This window comes from Diadema antillarum, unplaced genomic scaffold, assembly GCF_040938485.1.
Source record: "Diadema antillarum isolate AM-2024a unplaced genomic scaffold, OU_Dant_1.0 seq00001713_RagTag, whole genome shotgun sequence".
Classification (NCBI taxonomy): Eukaryota; Metazoa; Echinodermata; class Echinoidea; order Diadematoida; family Diadematidae; genus Diadema; species Diadema antillarum.
In genome coordinates, this window is record NW_027272402.1 from 122,567 (window position 1) to 144,058 (window position 21,492).

General features: G+C 38.9%; 1 protein-coding gene across 1 annotated transcript in view; it reads right to left on the minus strand.

Moving 5' to 3' along the window:
- Positions 1-21,492, minus strand: part of LOC139711852 (uncharacterized) — a gene marked incomplete at its 3' end in the record, with an annotated part of 265,196 nt that overhangs the window by 97,513 nt on the left and 146,191 nt on the right. Inside the window, exon 10 of the mRNA XM_071623703.1 lies at positions 19,380-19,586. Coding sequence (XP_071479804.1) covers positions 19,380-19,586 — 207 coding nt within the window. The remainder of the gene's footprint in view (positions 1-19,379; positions 19,587-21,492) is intronic.

Here is a 21,492-nt window from a genome sequence, read left to right on the forward strand (position 1 = left end):
TTGACATTTTGAATTTCCTATTTTTTTAACGATATTCTTTTTTTTTCCATGCCTGTGAACAAGTTACAATAGTGTATGTTCATATCTTCGTAACATGTACATGTATATATTGCTCCCTCAATAGAATACAATAATATGAGTTAGCCTATTCCATTAATATTCCGTTATTCTAATATTATGTGAAGACTTCTAAAAGCTTATATGCTAATGTTGTAAAATTGCGGTTAAACTGCATAATCTAGTCTTAAACTCACTTATTGAAGCATCCGCTAATCTGACGATGGGGACTCTGCTCCCACAGTGATAACAAACAATCTTTTCAGGCTCTGCATCAGGGGCAGTCTGCTGCATTGATAGCATTAATTACATCTGCGCGGTCGGCTGGAAGACGGACATCAGACGTCATTCCCATCTGAAATAAAGAGCAATTGATTAATGCAGGTTTTTAAACACTACTGACACCCAGTTAATCCATATATCCCACATTTTAAAAAAACATGTTTCTTCTGACCTTTGTTTTCCTTTTACAAGGGACCTATAAAAATGTGGTATCTACATGTGCAGTCAGTTTTACGTATTGCAGCCCCCCCCCCCCCCCCCCCCCCCCCCCCCCCCCCACCGGCAATATGTCACAATCAGCTCACCATTCGCAAAGATTAAGTGACATCATTTTTCAAACATCCATAACTTTCTTACTCCTTGTCTGATTTTCTTTTGACTTTCACCATCCTGATCTATTTTCTACTTTCCTGTAAATCATCTAAATGCCAAGACTGAATTACACTTTAAAGACTTATGTTTCCAAAAATCACTGTTTAAATCCAATTTGGTAATGAAAATCTGACAAATTTTACACCAATCAAATATGTACTATCAAAAAAATATATATATTAACAGGTGTCTTCAATTACAAAGAATGAAATTCACCTTTACAATCAACAGATCTTATATACAGCTGTAATGCACTGCAAAAATCCAACTACTGAAACGTATTAAAAGAAATCTATCATAAATTCTTCTCACACTTAAGGCCAGCATGGTAGGCCAGAACGGTGTTGTCTGGGATAGGTACATGTACATGTATACAGACAAGAATTGGTGATCTATTCAACAAAATCTTGAGTCAGTGACTTGACAAACAATGATCATGGAAAGTGATGACCATAAATTAACTGTTTTTGCAGTAAACAAATGTAGTTTTAACTTCTGTTACCCTCACCTTAACTGAAGCACTTGCATCAGCAACATGCAGTGGCTCGACGTCAGCAGAGTGTGCAGGAAGTTTGGATGACATATCAGCTGTGGTGGTCTTCTGAAATTGAATGCATATAATAAATATCATTGAGTTAATACATGTACCGTATAGTGTTGCCTGTCACAACTATGTTTCACAGAGATAGAGGGAAAAAAATCACTGCAAGTAAAGGGAACTGGATGTACATGTGTGACTTTCATCTTCCATATATTTTTACAAGGGTAGTCTGAGTGCTTATACATTCCATGGCCCTTGTAAAGTTTCACCAGAAAAAAAGAGAGGATGGGGGGGGGGGGGGGGGGCAGGGGTTTAGCTAGAGAGGTGTCTGGGCGTCTTTTGGACGATGCGACCGACCAAACTAGACCTGATCATGCTAATGCCATGGGCAAGGAAGATTTTGGTTAGTTGTACCTGGGGCATCAATGCGTAAGCGTTGGAGCCCCCTGGGGTTATGGAATATCAAGAAATTCTTGTTAAATTTTAGGTAAAACCAATACGAGCTCACAGTGACACACAGGACTGGACTCATGGAGAAGCAACTGCTCACAACTGCTCACACTCAATCACAGACTGACAGAGTCACACTCACAGGCAGTCACAGTCACACTCACATTTACACCATCAGAACATAGTTTAGTTGTGCGATAATAATAAACAATAATGAATTGAACTTACCTCTTTCTGATTTCTCCTTGGAAATTCGAAGAACGGCACTGCATCACTTCGAAGTCGTCTCCGCTTTGACTTCATACCCTTCTGCCACAATAGTGCATCGCAGTAGTCCAGCGGGCTGAAGTGCCTCTCGCACAGTCAAGGGCTAGCCCGCCGAAGCACTGTTGCTGGTAGACTGGATCCGGCGTTCGCATAAGCTGCAACCAACCGCTCTGTCCATTCTTGATAAAGATCAGGACGATCGCGATCATTTTCCAATTGCTGTTTTGGGGGAAACCTGACGTGCACGCAAGAAAATGCACTCGCATTCAAGAAGCCTCGCGCGGAACTTATCTAGAGGTTTAATTCCGCGCGTCAGTCGTGGACGTTACCGTTTATTTACTTCAAGTCCTTAACTGGTAATCCATAGCATGTCAGATAAGTTATTTGGGGTTAATTCTATGCACTTTAGCAGTACACAAATTATTTTTTTTGACCTCAGAGACCCTTTAAGTGCCTTTATTGTTCATTTTGGTCCTTAAATAGTTGACTAATAATTTGTTACCTTTCAGGGGGCACATGGGGGAGGGGGAAAAACTCGTTTTGCCCCCCCCCCCCAAATAATTTTGTGGGGTTGTGGGGGGGGGACCTTGGTCTCATGCTAATTGCGTGAGAGTTGGCAGCCCTGTGATGATGGTCAAGATGAGATGTAAAGAAAGTTGGCTGCCTCAGAGTTTAAACCCATTTCTGTGTTGAGTAGCATGTTGTTTCTTTGGTTGGACACCAACTTAGTAGAACATTCATATGTGATCACTTGGAAAACAGTCAATGAAACAGAAAATATCAGTAAATCCACTTTATGTGGAATCTAACTAATCTTTTCTTCTTCTAATCTGGATTTCTTTGCTACTGGAATTCTTTTGTTAAGGTTAGTTGCCTTAAAGATTAAATCTATTTCTGACATGAGGAGCATGTTGGTCCTTTATAAATGGACACTTACTTATTGGAATGTCCATGTTTGATCACTTTTAAAACAATCAATGAAATGGAAACTGTCAGTCAAGTTAGTTTATGGTTGAATCTCGCTATTCATTTTTCTACCATTGGATTTCATGGCCCTGAAAATGGTGATTTAGCTGTCAAAATCAAATTTCTAGGTTATCTAGAAGCTGAGATATTGACAAAACAGTGTTTTATGGCAAAAATATATACTCTATAAAATCCAAGATCGTGGCCATATAGGTATCAGGGCAAATGGAAACATTGTTTTACTGATCTCTTATACTACAATATTTCCAAACTTTTTTTTTTATACTCTCCAATAAAAAATCCACCAGGAGCCCACAACCCCTCCTGATGGAGCCGGGATTGTTGAACATGTGGTGAAAGTTTCTGAATAAACAACTTGAACATTGTTAGATTTGCCTGAAAATATATTTTCTGTACTTTAAAATAATTATACGGTTTTGATAACGATTATGTATACTTATTTATCATGTTTTGAGTGATCCATGTATTACAGGCCTAGCTTTTTAGTGGACCACTCTTTTTCCATACCTACATTATTCTTATCCTTCAAAGTATACATAGGTGTTCTCCGTTATACTACATATATCATATTTTATTATATACTATGTGATTCACTTTTCATTATGTATGTGATTGTTTTACGCATGCTTTATATTATACATTTTGTTTCACTCCTTGCTGGATGGAAACAAAAAACAAACAAACAAACAAACAAACCTGAACTGAACTGAAAGGTCACTTGCACTTTACTTAAAGCACAACATCACTGGTGAAATTCACTACATTCAAGTAGGGAGGTGTTAGAGAGCAGTAGCATCTCTTCATAATTTGAGCAAAGTTATGTGTAGGTTCTTTAGTATTACAATTGAATGCTTAGCATTTTACTGGCTTTGATGTCACATGCTCCAAGCTGCTCTTCTATAGATATGGAGACCAAAGAAGAGGTTCCTGTTTTAACAATTTTAAGCTGCATTTCAGGGAAAATGTTGAAATCCAGTATGGAACTTGGTGGTTATCTTGTACGGAACAATTTTTTTTTTCTTCAAATCTCTGTATTACTAATTCCCACAGACCCAAAAAGGAGTAGTATCAGAATATCATAAAACTAGAAATGTCACTATGGCGACTGGTATGCCCCCGCCATAATGCACAGTTCTCCTAAAAGGTGTATAGTACAATGTCTTCACAATGTGTGATGAGAGTTTCACATAACTGGCAAAATATTGAAATAACAGGTTTGTCACAAATGTGTTGAATGTTCACATTCCTAGGTTTGCTACATGTATATTGCCTATTAGAGTGCAGGTACATGTATTTGGGGATTTGAGGATTTTTACTTGACTTTTGACCCTTCTATAAAGTTTATGCATCGAGTAACTTTCAAGGTATGAAGAAAAAGTGTAATTTCTGTATAAAATAGAATCTTTCTTTTTTGCATTTTGGCCTGGCCTTTGACCTTCTGGCAGGAAATTTCCCAGAGAATCTCCAGTAGGTAATACATATATTTATCAAGTCTCAAGAAAAATCCTGCAAGCATTGCATATATATGAGGGAAATAGCGAAATTTTGAGGGGCTGACCTTGACCTTTGACCCCTCTATTCCCTAGATAATCCCTGCCAGTCAGCACATGCATATGTACCAAGTTCCATGAAGATACCTTGAACCATTAGCGAGATATGGAAAATTTACATTTTAACATTTTCAACTGACTTTTGACCTTTGACCTCATGACCTGAAACTCTCTGGAGAATCTTTGTTCAGTAGTACATGTTTACAGCAAGTTTCAAGAAAATACCTTCAGGCATTTGCATATAGATATGGGGGAAATAGCAAATTTTTTAGCATTTGACCTCAGTGACCTTTTAATCTTTGACCTCTTGTCAATTTTACTCAAAAACTACTTACATAATTGTCCCATCATACGTCATCCTTGGACCAAGTTTGGTGAAAGTTGCTTCATCCAGTCTCAAGTTACCGCGTATACAAATGAATCTTAGGATTTGACCTTGATCTTCGACCTTTGACCTCGGGCTGATTTCACTCTAAAACTAATCAAGTAATTGCCCCATCATACATCATCCTCAGACAGAGTTTGGTGAAATTTGCTTGATCCAGTCTTGAGTTATCAGGTAAACGGACACAATTTCATGATTTGACCTTGACCTTTGGCCTCTGGCCAATTTCACCCATTTCTAATCAAATAATTGCCCCATCATACTTTATACTTGGACCAAGTTTGGTAAAATTCCACTCAATATTACTCAAGTTATCGCGTTAACAAATGGGGATGGACATACAACCTGAAAACATAATGCCTCCGGCACCCTCTGGGCGGAGGCATAAAAAGTTATCACAGAAGTATGATTTTACTAATTTTCTTTACATGTCCAAAGATATTGAAGTGGACAGCAAATTGCTGCTGGCTAGGTATGTTGTATTTCATGAATGCTGCATGCTTAAAGAGAAGTGCTGTCTTTTGAATTTTGTCAAAGCAATTTCCGAACTTCTGCCATTAAGTACATGACTTCTCAGCGGCATGGAGCATGGGTACACAGGAGATATTCTTTTTTCTTCTCCTTTAACACCTCCCTGATTCAAGGAAGGTGCATCTTCAAATAAAACTAGACAATCAATTTGAATGCAATCATGGTAAGGGCTGTATAATGAACTTGAAATTTTCTTGTCCAGAGCACATGTACATACAAAAGATGTTCTGCAAGCAAATTTCACCAATAAACTGCTACATTTATGCAAGTTATTAACTTCACCATTGTAAGGGTCTACTAATTGTTACTTCATCTTTCACTACAAAAAATAAGGAGCAAGTGACAATACTAGAAGCACTAAATCTTTTTCTTTGGAGATTCCCTGTATTCCCTGTACATAAACACGCTGGTCCGTATTCTACTGTAGACCAAGATTTAAACCCATTTTAGACTCACCTATGGTTTAGCTAGACCCGAGGTTTAATTTTGTATTCTGCTAGCGAGGTTTAGTTAAACCCAAGTCTATTTCAGGTTTATATAGTCTTGGGTCAAGCCACCATGGTGCCCCCTCTGTGCAAGAAGAAACTCTCCCTCTCTGAGTACTTTTTGCTCCACAAATCCACTTAAATTAGTTATTGGCAGTGTATCAGCCACATGAGCGTGACTTTCTTGGATTGTGAATAGTTTTTACGGGTATTTATGTCGAATAAGGGCATGCTGTATTTTTGCTTGCGACGACTCATAAAGCACTGTACATTAGTATACTGTACCTCCTTGTTTGTACTGTGTATGTGTGCGGCGCACATCACAGGATACATGGTAAGCGTAGCGCTATTATTCCTGGCTAGCTAGGCTAGCTATGTGAATGTTCAATACCAGAAGCGCAGAGCCATCGCGCCGCGCCGGCCGGCAGCACGGTTGCTGTGTGCGCTGGATGGCCGTATGGGACATGGCTATTCATGTCGATCGAATCATGAATTCGGAATGGATTGGCAATTGATCAAACCAGGACTTTGAGGAAGGAAATTGAATAAAAGCTTTTCTCTTAAGGCGTGCACTTAAGCATCCGAAAGATTGTCAGTTAATAAAAATGGAAACCATTCTAAAATTTAGAAATAGGCCTATATCAACCCTGTCTTGATATTAGAAGTAAATTTTATCTACCACACTAACCTAACTTTACCACCAGGAGAGTACGCGATAAGTTCTTCGATGCTCGCTTCAAACTCAAAGGCAAAGCACAATATAAGGGCGTGTTTGTTAACGAAGATTGAACACCTCTTCGTTATGCTCTCCTGATGAGAGCAAAGAACACACCGACTGTGAAGGGGGTGACAACGAGACAAGGAAACATCGTTTGCAAGATGGGAGACAATGACTTTGTGACGCTCAGATCACCTGATGACTTGTTTGACATTAGGTGTGATGATGTCAAGTATGACGACTTCAAGCTTCGAATCTTGTAACTGTTTGCTAGTGAAATGCCGTTTAGTTTTCACTATGCACAATACTATCTATTGATGACAATCATTTACCCATTATTGTTTCATATAATATAGACCCTAATCTTTTTGACAGCAGTTTTCAGGACAAATTACATGATTCTTTTAGCATATGTCACGTAAATATACGATCGCTTCCTAAAAATATCAGTGATCCTAGCTTTCTTTTTGAATATACGTTGAATTTCAAATTTGATATCATTGCACTGTCAGAAGTTTGGAATGTTTCCAATACAGATATTTTCTCTTTAAATGGCTTAGTTAGGGCATTTTAGAAAATCTCTGGACCATCTGTGAAAAAATTGCTTACCAATAGCTTTCTTCACCAGTGTGTTCATAAAGGTGTCTACCAACACCTCTCAATTAGTTCCAACCCAAATCCTTGTGGAAAATTCTGGTGAGCCAATCAAAGTTGGGCACCCGAAGGGGGGAGGGGGGGGGGGGGCGGGGCAAAAATGGAAAAATATGTTTTTTTTTTCCCCCAATATAGGCGTGTGACATGTCTAACTAGATGTTTCTGGGGATGCTGAATCGATTCCAACCATTAGTTTTGAGTAAAAACTACTATTTGACAGTAAAATAGGCCACGCCTCCTTTTTGCTCCCGCCGAAATACGTAAATATTGGCATTTTTATACATAGCTCATTGGGTTGAGTGGGTTTTTAGGGTGCACGGAAAACATTTATGTGCGATGGGAAGTAGTCGTTCCCCTCATCTGCCTGATCAGCGTTGACTGGGTCCTCTGGAGTGCTGCTGAAGTGCTAGCCAAGATGAATGGACGAACGGTTCTGGATTTGAGTTGACGCCAACACCAATGTCTCTATTTAACAAAGACCAGAAGTTGCGAAAGCCAGACAAGGCTGCCCTTGCAAGATTTCTGAAGGTATTTGTGGAACCCATTGAATAAACCCCCTGCATGAGTCTGGTGATTGATGGCGGGTGGCTCTTGAATGAGAACGTCAAGTGGGAGGCTAACCTCACCTGATAAAGGACATTGCCAAGAGCTACCTCCAGTTTGTGAAGTCCATGGGGAGCCAGTTTCTCAAAATCACTGTGGTCTTTGATGGATACGGCAGCTCCACTAAGGACCATGATCACCTGAGACGAACAAAGAATGCATGCTGCGACATTTTGATTCGCCCAGACATCAAAAGCCTCGTTCCAAGAGAAAAGTTCCCCGACAACAAGAGCAACAAGGCCCAGCTCAGTCTGCTGCTTGCTGAGACATTTAGTAGAAATGGGATCAGTGTACAGCAATGTTACGACGATGCAGACACTGCTATAGTCCGGGAAGCTCTAGATGAGGCAAAAGATTCTCCTGTTGAGGCGAGGGTTGAGGACACCGACCTCATGGTTTTGCTGATTCATCATGCTGCAAACCACCCCATCTTCCTCACAACAGCCAAAGAAACATCTTATGATATCGCCAAGATCAGGGAGGCCCTCCCAGAGAGATACCAAAAGTATTTGATCTTCTTGCACAGCTACTCCGGCTGCGATACAGTGTCAGCGATTTCTGGGTTCAGCAAATCAACTTTGGTAAACAAGCTCTGCGAGACTGACAAGGCGGAAACGGCCATGGATGTGTTTCTGGACATCATGTTCCATGGAGAACCACCCAAAGACTTGACATTTGACATCTTCAGCAAGTGGGCTGCTGCTGGGAGCATCAAACATGAGAAATTGCCCCTGAGAACAGAAGCTGCAACGCAGCATTCTCTACGAGCTTATCTTCAAACCAGAGATTGGCTAATGTAGCAAACTCCATCATTAGATGTCTCGGAGTACGGATGGAAGCTCGGTGACCAAGGTTACGCAACGGTCCCTTCAACAGACCCCATCGCAAATGACTATCTTCTGAAGTTTGTCAGCTGCAACTGTGAGGAGACTGCGGCACACTCAGGTGCTGTTGTAAAAAGCAAGGAGTCAAGTATTTTTTTTCTGCTTGCGGCACATGTCATGGTAACTCTTGCCAGAATATCAACCAAACTAGTCCATGGGCCAGGCCAGATATTGGTACCATCTGAGGTGGCAAAACCTTGCTTATCAAGCTTTGATAGCATTTCCAAATGAGTAGCTTAGTCATAATAAATGAATTTTTAACCAATTTGGTCTCGTTGTTATATCCCTATACTTGTGAATCGAAACTAACCGCTATACAAAGAAGAGCACTGTCTTCTGTATGTTCCATAGAGCTGTAAAATGCAGCTCTATGATATGTTCACAGGTGTTCTGTTGTAAACGTGGTGCGCTCAGTCTTTATTCAAGGCAGCGAAGGGAATATCCAAAGGTTATGATGTCCACAGCGCTTAGTCTTTATTCTAGATGGTGAAGGGAATATCCAAAGCATATGATACAGTGTATATCCTTTTATCTAAAAAAAAAAAAAAAGCAATTCCTCGTGAATTTTACCATATTTTTCGATTATTTATCATTTTCCGGCGAAAATGCTACGGTGAAAACGCTAAGAAATACCACGCCAATGTCGCTTTATTTCCATCCAACAATATAAGATAATGCAAAAACAATGTGTACCAGTACACCGGTTTTTGTTTAAAACTGATGTATTTGTTGATAGGGTAGTATAAAACAGTATAGATAATCCCTTTTATGAGGAACTTTAGATATGATAACAGTACATTGGTCTAGATAAAGACTAAGCGCACCGCGTGACAGCTGTGGACATCATAACCCTTTGGATATTACCTTCGCTGCCTTGAATAAAGACTAAGCGCACCGCATTTACAACAGAACACATGTGGACATACGGAAGACAGTGCTCTTCTTTGTATAGCGGTTAGTTTCGATTCGGAAGTATAGGGATATAAAAACGAGCCCAAATTGGTTAAAAAATCATTTATTATGACTAAGCTACTCATTTGGAAATGCTATCATAGCTTGATAAGCATATCTATGCGCGACAAACAAAATGACACCAAAAAGGTTGTGCCACCTCAGGTGGTACCAACAACCCATTTTTCGGGTCTTGGCCCATGGACTAAACAGCTGATTAGAGCAGTGAGGGAGATGTCGGAGAGTAGGGTAAAGTACCATGGCTTTGATATTGAGATACATCTCTGTTGGATTATCATGGGGCATAATGGAAGTAAGAGACGTGGGAACGACTACTTCCAATTGCACACTTATGTTGCAGTGTTTTGCACACTGTTTATAGAGTGGGTATAGCTCATATTCAATGATAGACCTCAATTCAACATTCTAAAGAACTCACTATAATTATAAACTCATTGAGATACGTATAAAATACCTATAATACATTATTCGGCGGGTGCAAAAAGTAGGCGTGGCCTATTTTAATGGTCAGGTAGTAGTTTTTACTTGAAACTAATGTTTAGAATCCATTCAGCACCCCCAGAACCCCCTAATTAGACATCTCACTTACTAACACTGGAAAAAAAAAAGATTTTCCCATAGTTTGATCCCCCCCCCCTAATTGCCTAGGTTTAACTGTCCCCCCCCCCCCCCCCCCGTTTTTTTTTCCACTTGGATGTTGGTTCGAACTAATCGAGAATAAAACATTTAATAAGTATTTACGGCAGTCATGGCAGTAATAGCATTATATTTGGTGTAATAGATATAAGAGAAATGGGAACGAGTACTTCCCATCGCACATAAATGTTTTCAGTGCACCCTAAAAACCCACTACATCAACCCAATGAGATAGGTATAAAAACACCAATATTTACGTATTTCGGTGGGGGCAAAAAGGAGGCGTGGCCTTATTTTACTGTCAAATAGTAGTTTTTATTCAAAACTAAAGGTTGGAATCGATTCAGCACCCCCAGAAACCACTAGTTAGACATCTCACACGCCTATATTGGGAAAAAACATACTTTTCCATTTTTGCCCCACCCCTCTTCTGGGTGCCCAAATTTGATTGGCTCCCCAGAATTTTCCACAAGGATTTGGGTTGGAACTACTTGAGAGGTGTTAGTAGACACCTTTATGAACACACTGGTGAAGAAAGCTATTGGTAAGCAATTTTTTCACAGATGGTCCAGGGATTTTCTAAAATGCCCTAACTAGCTATAGTCTTGAAGCCAAATGCCGAGATGGTGGATTAAGGGGAGGTGGTGTGGGAGCTTACATTAATTCTACACTGAAATATAACCTGTCGAATCATAGAGTTATGTTTGCAGAAAGTTTATGGATAGAAATTAACATAGAGCGCAAAATTGTAGTGGGCATTATCTATCGTAAACCAAACACAGATCTGGACCAATTAGAGAATAGCTTGTTGAATGTTCTTGATAATTTGTCAGTTGACAAGTCGAATGTCATATTAGTTGGTGACTTCAATGTGAATTTAATAACAACAAGTTTAGATGGTAAAGCTGTCGAATTATTGACCTCCCTGGAGGGCATAGGTTTACATCGAATAATCGCATCTCCCACCAGAGTGACTAGGGACAGCTCTACTCTTATTGATCACATATATACCAACATCTCTCAATTCAGAATGCACTCAGGGATCATAGAAACTGATTTAAGTGATTATTTTCCTGTATTTGTCGTTTTTGAAAATTTTTCCAGTGAAAGCAAGAAAAGCCCAACTAAAAGGACTATACGGTCATATAGAAACTATGATGCTGCTTCATTCTGTGAGGATTTGGGCAAAGTAGAATGGAGTAAAGTTTATAGATGTAGTAATGTTAACATTGCTTACTTGACATTCTATCAATTTCTGAAAGACATATATGTGACCGTGCACCTGAAAACGAACATAAAGTCGCACACACTTATTTTGCATGAGGACTGAAAATAAGTGAAATGGGTCAACCTAGCCTAACTTGACTTTTTCATATTTTCTGAAAGAGCGGGTCTTCCTTTACATTATGCTAAAATTTGGTAACATAAAACGGGCAGGAAAGTGTGTTTTTTTAGCAGTTTATCTCGAACGTTTTAGGTAGAATAGTGTGATTAGGTGTGTCTTTATTAGAATCCCCTTTTCATTTTTGAACTAGAAATGTCGCTATGGCGACTGTTATGCCTCCGCCATAATGCATGATTCTCCTAATAGGTCTAGATAGTACATGTGGACAATGTGTGATTACATTTTCACAAAACTGGCAAAATATTGAAATGACAAGTTTGTCACAAATGTGTTGAATGTTCACCTTCCTTGATCTTGGTTTAATTGGATGAATAGGAGAGCATGTATTTGGGGATTTAAGGACTTTAACTTGACTTTGACCCATTCATACATTTATGCATTGAGTAATTTTCATGGTACCGGTATGGAGAAAAAGTGCAATTTCTGTACTGAATAGTAAATTGTTACCATGTTCATCTGGCCTTTGACCCTAAAATTCATAAGATAATGACTTTCAGGTAGAACATGCATAGATATACAGTAAGTTTCTCGATAAATTGAGCCACTTCTGAGATATGGAGGAAAAAGTTAGTTCAGCACTTTCACTTGATCTTTGACCTTTTGACCTTTGAGGCAATAAAAAAGAAAAAGAAAAAAAAACTCTCCAGAGAATTTCTATTAGGTTACACATGCATACACCAAGTGTAAAAAAAAAAATACTAATCCTGCTGGCATTGCATGAACATGAGGGAAATAGTAAAATTTTGAAGTGTTGCACTTGACCTTTGACCCCTGACCTTTGACCCATGAACCCTACATTCTCTAGATAATCACTGCCAGTCAGTACATGTATATATACTATGTTCCATGAAGATACCTTGAACAATTTTCCAATTTACAGAGAAAAAAAAGAAGTTTTAATACTTTTACTCGACCTTTTGACCTTTGACCTTTGACCTCATGACCCAAACTTTCACCAGAGAATCTAAATTGGGTAATACATGCATACACTAAGTTACAAGAAAATATCTTCAGGCATTGCATAGATATGGTGGAAATAGTGAAATTTTATGTATTTGACCTTGACCTTTTGACCTTTGACCTTGAGCACGTGCACCCAAAAGTTGATAGGCACAATTTCACCCCCTAATACACATACATGCCAAGTTTCATTAGGATACCTCAACAGCTTTTGATAGTTACCTTGTCCACAAAATTCATTACGGACGGACGGAAAGACGGACGGACGGAAGGACGGACGGACGGACGGACGGACGGAAGGACGGACGGACGGACGGACGGACAACCCGAAAAACATAATGCCTCCGGCACCACTTCGTGGCGGAGGCATAAAAACCTTGTCCGCACTCTTCACTTTCAACTCTAATAACTTTTGAAAGGATAGTGCTACTGCTTTGAAAGCTTGCATTAATCATGGACAGAATGTGTTAATGAGGCATGCTTAATTTCAGTTTAATCTGATAATCCCTTCGTTGTTGTTACTCTGGTGGTTTACTTCCTGTTTTTTGTTGCATTCAGCACACAGCCAGCACAGTTTGGAAAAGATTAAGCGCTTGAATAGACACTGTACTTCAGAACCTCTTTTTCTCAGTTCACACTTTGCCTGAGTTTGTGCTTTCTTTCCAATATTTAGATAGGTTAGGAGAGTCCATTTGATTTGAGTAATACATCATTTTAAAGCTTAAAGTCTGCTCTTTCAGAATATGGTATTAACTAAAAATTCATGTCTGGCGAATTTTTGTTTGTTTTGAGGTGCAGGGTCACATATGTGACAGGCATGCGCCAATTCAAAATGTTTTTATAGGCAAAAAGAGAAACTCCCCTAGAAAACCATGGGTGACTTCAGCATTCTTAAAATCTATCAACAAAAAACATAAGTTATATAAGGCATGCAAGGCAGTAAACTTTGAAGGAATTCATACCGCAAAGTATAAAAGATACAGAAATACTCTTGGAACTGTTTTGAAAAATGCAAAGAGAATGTATTACAGTCATTTATTTCATGAGCATAAGAATGATACTAGCAAAACCTGGAAAACCGTCAATGAATTACTGAATGGCGGAAATAGAGGTAAAAAGAATACTGAGGTGGATAAATTGGTAACAAATACTGATGGAGTAGAAAGGACTATTACAACAGAAAAAGATATAGCTGAGACCTTCAATGACTTTTTCGTGAACATTGGCCCAAAGTTAGCAGAAGTGATTCCAGCAGAGAGTGGAAATCATATGGAATATCTCTCATTGAGAAATGAAAAATCATTATTTTGGGCACCAGTTACACCTGGGGAAATCTGCAATTACTTCCAGGCATTGGATAAAAGGAAAGCACATGGTTTTGACAATATACCAATACGTTTGCTAAAGGACTCGGTGCATCTAATTTCTGAGCCACTGGCTAATATCTTCAATTTGTCACTCGGAAATGGAGTTTTCCCAGATGCTCTGAAAATAGCAAAAGTTACTCCAATTTACAAGAAAGGTTCTAGGGAAGAACCGGGCAATTACAGACCAATTTCAGTATTGCCAGTAATTGCTAAGATTTTTGAAAAAATTGTCAACAAGCGGTTGGTGGATTTTTTTGACGCACACAGTATTTCATACAAACATCAATACGGTTTCCGTAAAAAATACAGTACTAAGCTCTCTGTAATCAACCTTGTGAATTCACTTCTAACGTCTATCGATAAAGGTAAACACACTATTGGTGTATTCATTGATTTCTAAAAGGCCTTCGACACAATAAACCACAAGATCCTCTTAAGCAAGTTGAGTTTTTATGGCATTCGCGGCAAACCTTTACAATGGTTTCAGAGTTATCTTGCGAATCGATCACAAGTAATATGTTACAAGGAAACAGTCATTAGTCTGAATACCTTAAAGTGTGGTGTACCACAAGGATCAGTTCTCGGGCCAACGCTCGTCTTGATATATATAAACGACCTACCAAATTCAACTTCATTTTTTAATTTTAGACTATTTGCCGACGATTCAAATATATTTCATACATTCAATGTTGGCCAGAGGAAAGTTGACATGGGGATTATCAATCTGCATTCAGGGAAAATTCAAGACTGGTGCAATTCTAATAAAGTGACAATTAATTTGAAAAAGACAAATTATATGATTATAATAAGTAAAAAATGGGACGTTACAATAAAAGGAACAATGAAACTATCAGATAATGTCATTAGTAGAGTGAATGAGACATCTTTTGTTGGAATATGCATTGATAGTCATTTGACTTGGAAAAGACACATACAAGCTGTAAATAAATGTGTAAGACGGAAGGTTGGTATTCTGTTTAAATTACGACACTGTGTCCCCCAACATACACTTATTCTACTTTACAAATCCTTTATCCAGTCCAACATAACATATGGAATTGAAGTGTGGGGGAGTATATGCAAATCTTATCTAAACTGCCTTCGTCTTAGTCAGAAAATGGCCATGCGAGCTATCACTTTCAGTCCACTCAGAACACCTTCTGATCCCCTATTTCAAAAACTGGGAGAAATGGATGTATTTGAACTGCATAAACTTTACATCTGTACATTTACATTTGATTTATCAAAGGGAAATATGCCACATGATCTAGTAGAATATTGTCAAAACATCCAACATTCTTATTCAACAAGGGGTAAAAAAGAAGGCTTGCTTTATCTACCAAAATGCAAAACTATGTATGGCCAATTCTCACTTTCTTATATAGGAGTGAAATTGTGGAATGCTTTGCCAAAAAAACAAGGAAAAGTAGAAATTACGCGGTGTGTAATATATGTCACCGCCGGATGTAGCATTTAGTAGCAAAATGTACAATATAGGTAAAAAGATCAAGGTCAAAGGTCAAAGAAGTCAAAGGTCAAAATTCTATGTAGAAGTTTTGAAGCCCTCACCTAGTGCCATCACATAAAGCAAACGGAATCGAAATTGGGTTAGAAATGGCGAAGGAGTAGCATTTTGTAGCCAATGTACAATATAGGTCAAAAATCAAGGTCAAAGGTCAAAGAAGTCAAAGGTCAAAATTCTGTGTAGAAGTTTTGAAGCCCTAACCTAGTGCCATCACATAAAGCAAACGGAATCGAAATCGGGTTAGAAATGGCGAAGGAGTAGCATTTGGTAGCAAAATGTACAATACAGGTCAAAAATCAAGGTCAGAGGTCAAAGAAGTCAAAGGTCACAATTCTGTGTAGAAGTTTTGAAGCCCTCACCTAGTGCCATCATATAAAGCAAACGGAAGCAAAATCGGGTCAGAAATGGCGAAGGAGTAGCAATTTGAAGCAAAATGTACAATATAGGACAAAGGTCAAGGTCAAAGGTCACAACTGAAATTCTGTATAGAAGTTTCAAAGCTCCCATGTAGTGCTATCATATAAAGCAAACAGAATCAAAATCGGGTTAGAAATGACGAAGGAGTAGCATTTTGAAGCAAAATGTACAATATAGGACAAAGGTCAAGGTCAAAGGTCACAACTGAAATTCTGTATAGAAGTTTCAAAGCTCCCATGTAGTGCTATCATATAAAGCAAACAGAATCAAAATCGGGTTAGAAATGGCGAAGGAGTAGCATTTTGAAGCAAAATGTACAATATAGGTCAAAAGTCAAGGTCAAAGGTCACAACTGAAATTCTGTGTGGAAATTTTGAAGCTCCCATGTAGCGCTATCATATAAAGCAAACAGAATCAAAATCGGGTTAGAAATGGCGAAGGAGTAGCATTTTGAACATTTTGATCACACACGGACGCACGGACGCACGGACGGACAGACACACGGACACACACACGTACGGAGCCCGTTTCATAGTCCCCTCCTCGAACTCGTTCGGCGGGGACAATTAAGGAGTATTAATACCAGGAAAAATTTCTGAAGTAATTTAGCAAAACACATTAAATCTAGAAGACAATGGCACCACAAATCAATAATTTTATAACAGTATGTTTTAAATGTATTTCAATAGTTCATTATGTAATACGTGTTTAAAAGGACCAACACCTACTAGCACCTGTGCTACCTCTTGGTTCTTTTAGCAACCTCATTGTGTACAACATTGCCATATTGTAGCTCTTTTTTAGAGTAATAGTTTTAGATTACATAATCATTTATAATTATATATTATAGATTATATTCAATATGTTTTGTTTAGATCGTTTAGACAGTTACATGTGCTATGTATTAATATTGATGTATAAACATGTATTCACACTTTCCTGTACATATGTTTTTGTTATAAATAAACTCAAACTCAAACTTTAGCTCTAACGTACGTTAGTCCTAACGACAACGTTACAATATTGTAGTCTAACGGTGTGTTAGGCTCTAGCTATTCGAATAGGTCCTACACGATTTAGGTTCTCGATCTAACAGCTGTTAGTCTATGCCTAGATCGATCTCAGGCTCTACCCTCTAGACCCCCTTAATTGAGTTCTTGGTCTAGTCTTCTGGTTATTTTCAGGTAGTAGACGTTATAAAGTACTAGGTAGTAGTATTTCTAGATCTCGAGTCTCTTTTGATCTTCAAAGTGTAGGCCTAGGTCCCCTACAAGTAGTAGGACCTAGGGCGTATCTCGTGTGTACACGCGTGTGGCCGGCTAGGTAGCTGCTGTATCTAGCCAGCAACTCGTTTCATGCCATTGATCTGCACAACACACGCTCAGTGTGCTGCTGCTGGTACCCATACCATGCGCAGTCATCGTTAGACTCGAATTAAACTCGAAATAAACCTCCTCCTGGGTAGGTTTAATTTAAACCCGATTTAGACCACAGCTGGACTTAGTAGAATACAAATTAAACCTTGGTTTAAACCTGGGTCTAAACTGGTGGTTTAAACCCAGGTTTAAACCCCCAAAACCCACTTTTAGACCCAGACGTGGGTTTAAACTCGGTCTAAGTTTTTAGCAGAATACGGGCCGCTGTGTGCTTTGCATTTAAAGTATTGTACTAGCATGTCATGTACCAGATATTCAGTTCAGTTACATTCAGTTCATTTTTTATAATTCTCCAGTGCAACATAATCAATAACATATGTGCACAGTGTACGTGAAAGTCAAGAATTTCAACATAAATCACTACCTAGTACTATCAAGGAGGTTTTATACATGGAGTTCCCAGGGATGCCAAGTTCAAAAAATTTTTATGAGTGAGATTTTCATGACTCGGCATCGTTCGGCACCTTGGCGCGCGAATGTGCGCGCAAGCGAGGGTGTAGGAGGGGTTTTTCCCCCTGTGGCCTCCCACGGTAGGGAGCTTTTTCAATTTTTAGCCCATAATGGTGCGATCAGGTGCATACTTAAGTGACTCTTTTTTACTCATTTTGAAAGACGTAAGGGAAATATACCTTCAATTGCAACTATCACTTAAATCTTTTGAGCTTTGCTCCTTATTATAGGCTCAAGTTGCAGACTTCGCCAAATGCGTGAGAAAAATGGGTGCCATGCGTGAGATCGTGAGACAGACCCTAAATGCTTGAGTCTCACGCAGAATGCGTGAGACTTGGTAGCTCTGAGTTCCAACTGGCTGTAATTATTCAAACAGTTGTCAGATTTCTATTGATGTTCAAAAGAATTCCACAGGTGCACTTGTGCCTCTGATGATCGATGTTCGACGCCGCCGTCTTGCTGAGCAATCTGAAGATTTATTTTGAACGTTATCATAATGTTGGCCATATTTTGCTTAATATCTATTAAATGAAATGAAATTTCACTCAATGATAAAGCATGTAAAACAAAAGTAAATTCCATCCAGAAATTTGTGCAAAAGTGTAAATCAGAGCTGTATTATGTGAAAATGTTTAAAACTGTACCATCCTGGAAAGCTGGTTTTATCACTTTTCTGCTTAATTTCCACAAATGAAACTAATATGGAATAATCTTCAAGTATAATTTTTAATTGATAGATATATCAGATTAATGCCTGGGTATGCCCAGTCGAGTAATTTTCATCTTTATTTCAGCATTTTTTGCTCAATTACTATTCGCACATCCTTGTGTCTGTACCACCTACCTTTTATAAGAAGGGATAGCAAAAAGTAATTACCATCACAAAGACATATCTTCCTTTGAGAGTGACGAGTCATGATGCAATGCCACATGAATCAATTGTCTTCCTATCTGTGAGGCAGCTCCAGTTCAGCACATACTTCAAATATTTCTTAGTGGCAGCCTCAAACATGGGATCAAAGGGAATAACACTGTTGTTACTCCATCTCTCGAACCTCCTTGGTACTATGTACAAGTATATTTTATATCCTATGGGGACCAGGGATGACATCTCATAGCGCTTTGTACCCAGTGGAAAAGGCGCTTTAAAAATATCAACTATCATTATTATCATAAGTAGTCAATATCATGGGGAATACATATAGCTATGTCATGGCCCACGGGGTGTGCTGAACCCACAGTTACTGTAGTTACTAGTTGCATGCGATCCTGCAATGGCATGGCTTGAATTTTTCATAAATTGTATTTTTGCATCTTGTTGTTTTCTCACATTTCTATATTTGTATGCTATTTTCACAAAAATTTCAGCTTGTATGTTAATCAAATTCTTGGTTTTGATATTTCATATCAGACACATGTTGTGACACAAGAGAAACTGCACTCACTGCCACTTCCTTTCCCTCAGTGACCAGCATGACGATCCTCCCCTGTCGCTTTCGGCCTGTACGACCCATCCTCTGTACCAGCCTAATAGGGCTCTTGTGGGCATCGTAGCAGATGATCAGGTCAACATCACCAATGTCCAGGCCTTCCTCACCAACGCAGGTTGATACCAGGGTGTTGTATCCACCAGACCGGAACTCATTTACCACCTGTTGCAACACATACTTGTAAGATCAATATTGTCTTACAGAATCTTGCAATGTTTGCTGCAGTGACTATATGTGACCTTGCATCACAAACCCAACAAAAAGTCGCCAGACATGGATTTTTTAGCTAAGGGCAGATTCTGAAAGAGCAGACTCTAAGCTTTAAAATGATGTATGACTCAATTCATATAGACTCTCTTAACCTATCTAAAGATCGGAAAGAAAGCACACACACTGGAAAATGTGAACTGAGAAAAGAGGCTCTGAAGCACAGTATCCACTCAAGCGCTTTAGGAATCTTCACCAAGTCGTGCTGGCTGTGTGATGAAGGGAGAAAAAAAAACCTAGGATGTAAACAAATGAAGGGATTATCAGATTAAGCTGAAATTGAGCATGCTCTATTAACACATTCTGTCCATGATCAATGCCAACTTTGAAATCACTAGCATAATCTTTTCAAAAGTTATCAGAGTTGAAAGTATAAGAGTGTGCAAAGGATTTTCAGGAAATGAAAAGGGTCTTCTAACATATACCTGATCACACTATTCTACAATAAGAGGGGTTGTAGAAAAACTGCTGAAAACACAGTTTATGATCTGAAACTTAAGCAGAATCTAGAAGAAGAATAGCACTTTTAGAAGATATGGAAAACTCAAAATTGACTTGGTTGACCTGCTTCACCTTTTTTGAGTCCTCATGTAAAGTCAGGGAGTGTGACCTTTTGTTGGTATTGTGATGCACAGTCACATACTGGTATGTAACATCATTGAACATGGGCAACTGTGTCTGTGTAATAATTACTAATTACTTACAGATTTGATGATCATGTCTAACCAGTAAACTTTGTTCACATGGCGAGTATGACTTGGATAATACCCATATTCAAATCAACACTAGACTAGAACAATTTGGCTGCAGTGCTTAAAGATACTGTATAGTTTTTTTTGTTATGGGGCTTCAGGTTTCCAACTTTTTTTGTGAGATAATGAAAAACCTTTTATGGAATATGAAAGAGCATACAATTCTGAGAGGAATTCAAAGTTTATTAGATGAAAATTGGTCTTGAAATGGCAGAGAAATCTTATAACAGGTCCTAATAAAAAGTGGGACCCACCTTTTATCAGGACCATTTTGTGTTTTGATGTCTCACCCATTTCTAAAACTGATTTTTTTTTTCATATAAACTTTGAATTCCTTTTAGAATTGTATGCTCTTTAACCCACTGAAGACTAGTCCTGAGTATACTCGGGCGTGTTGTAGCAAAATCAGCCAGTCCTCAATGGGTTAAAGGGGCACTTCAGATGATTCTCATAATTTCACATCATGTAGTACATCCACAGCTCCACATATAGATTTGTAGAATTTGTGGTCCTTGAGCAGAGAAACCAATAGTCCGAGAAATCTTAAACAAATTACAATGAACAATGTTGATGACCCACACTGCGTTCAGGCGATCCCCCGTTTTCAAGGAAAGTTCCATTTGCCAGGACTTTCCCCGGCAAACCCATTGTGTGAACGCTCGGTGGGACATTCTCCGCTCCCCTGGCAAGCTTGTCGAGTTCGGCAACAGAAATTCTGGCAGGGGACTGACCTTGACCTCACGAGCTGTTTTCCTCATAAGTGCCCATGCTCAAAATGTGGTAGTGAATCAGGCAATCATATAAATTTGCAATTGGGCGCCCTACAGCACAGCTGAAACCCCCAGCCATGATTTTGTTCCCCTTTCAGTGGGGAATTTCAATACACATGTGGATCTTTGACCGTAAAACTCTCCAATCTGCCGCCGCAAAGTGGAGGATCGTCTGAACATAGGGATAGGAGCTTCACATATTTCAGAAATGTAGCAGTGTAATTCCATTACAATATACAAATAGTAAATAGTCACGAGTGCGATGGTACAAGATTACGC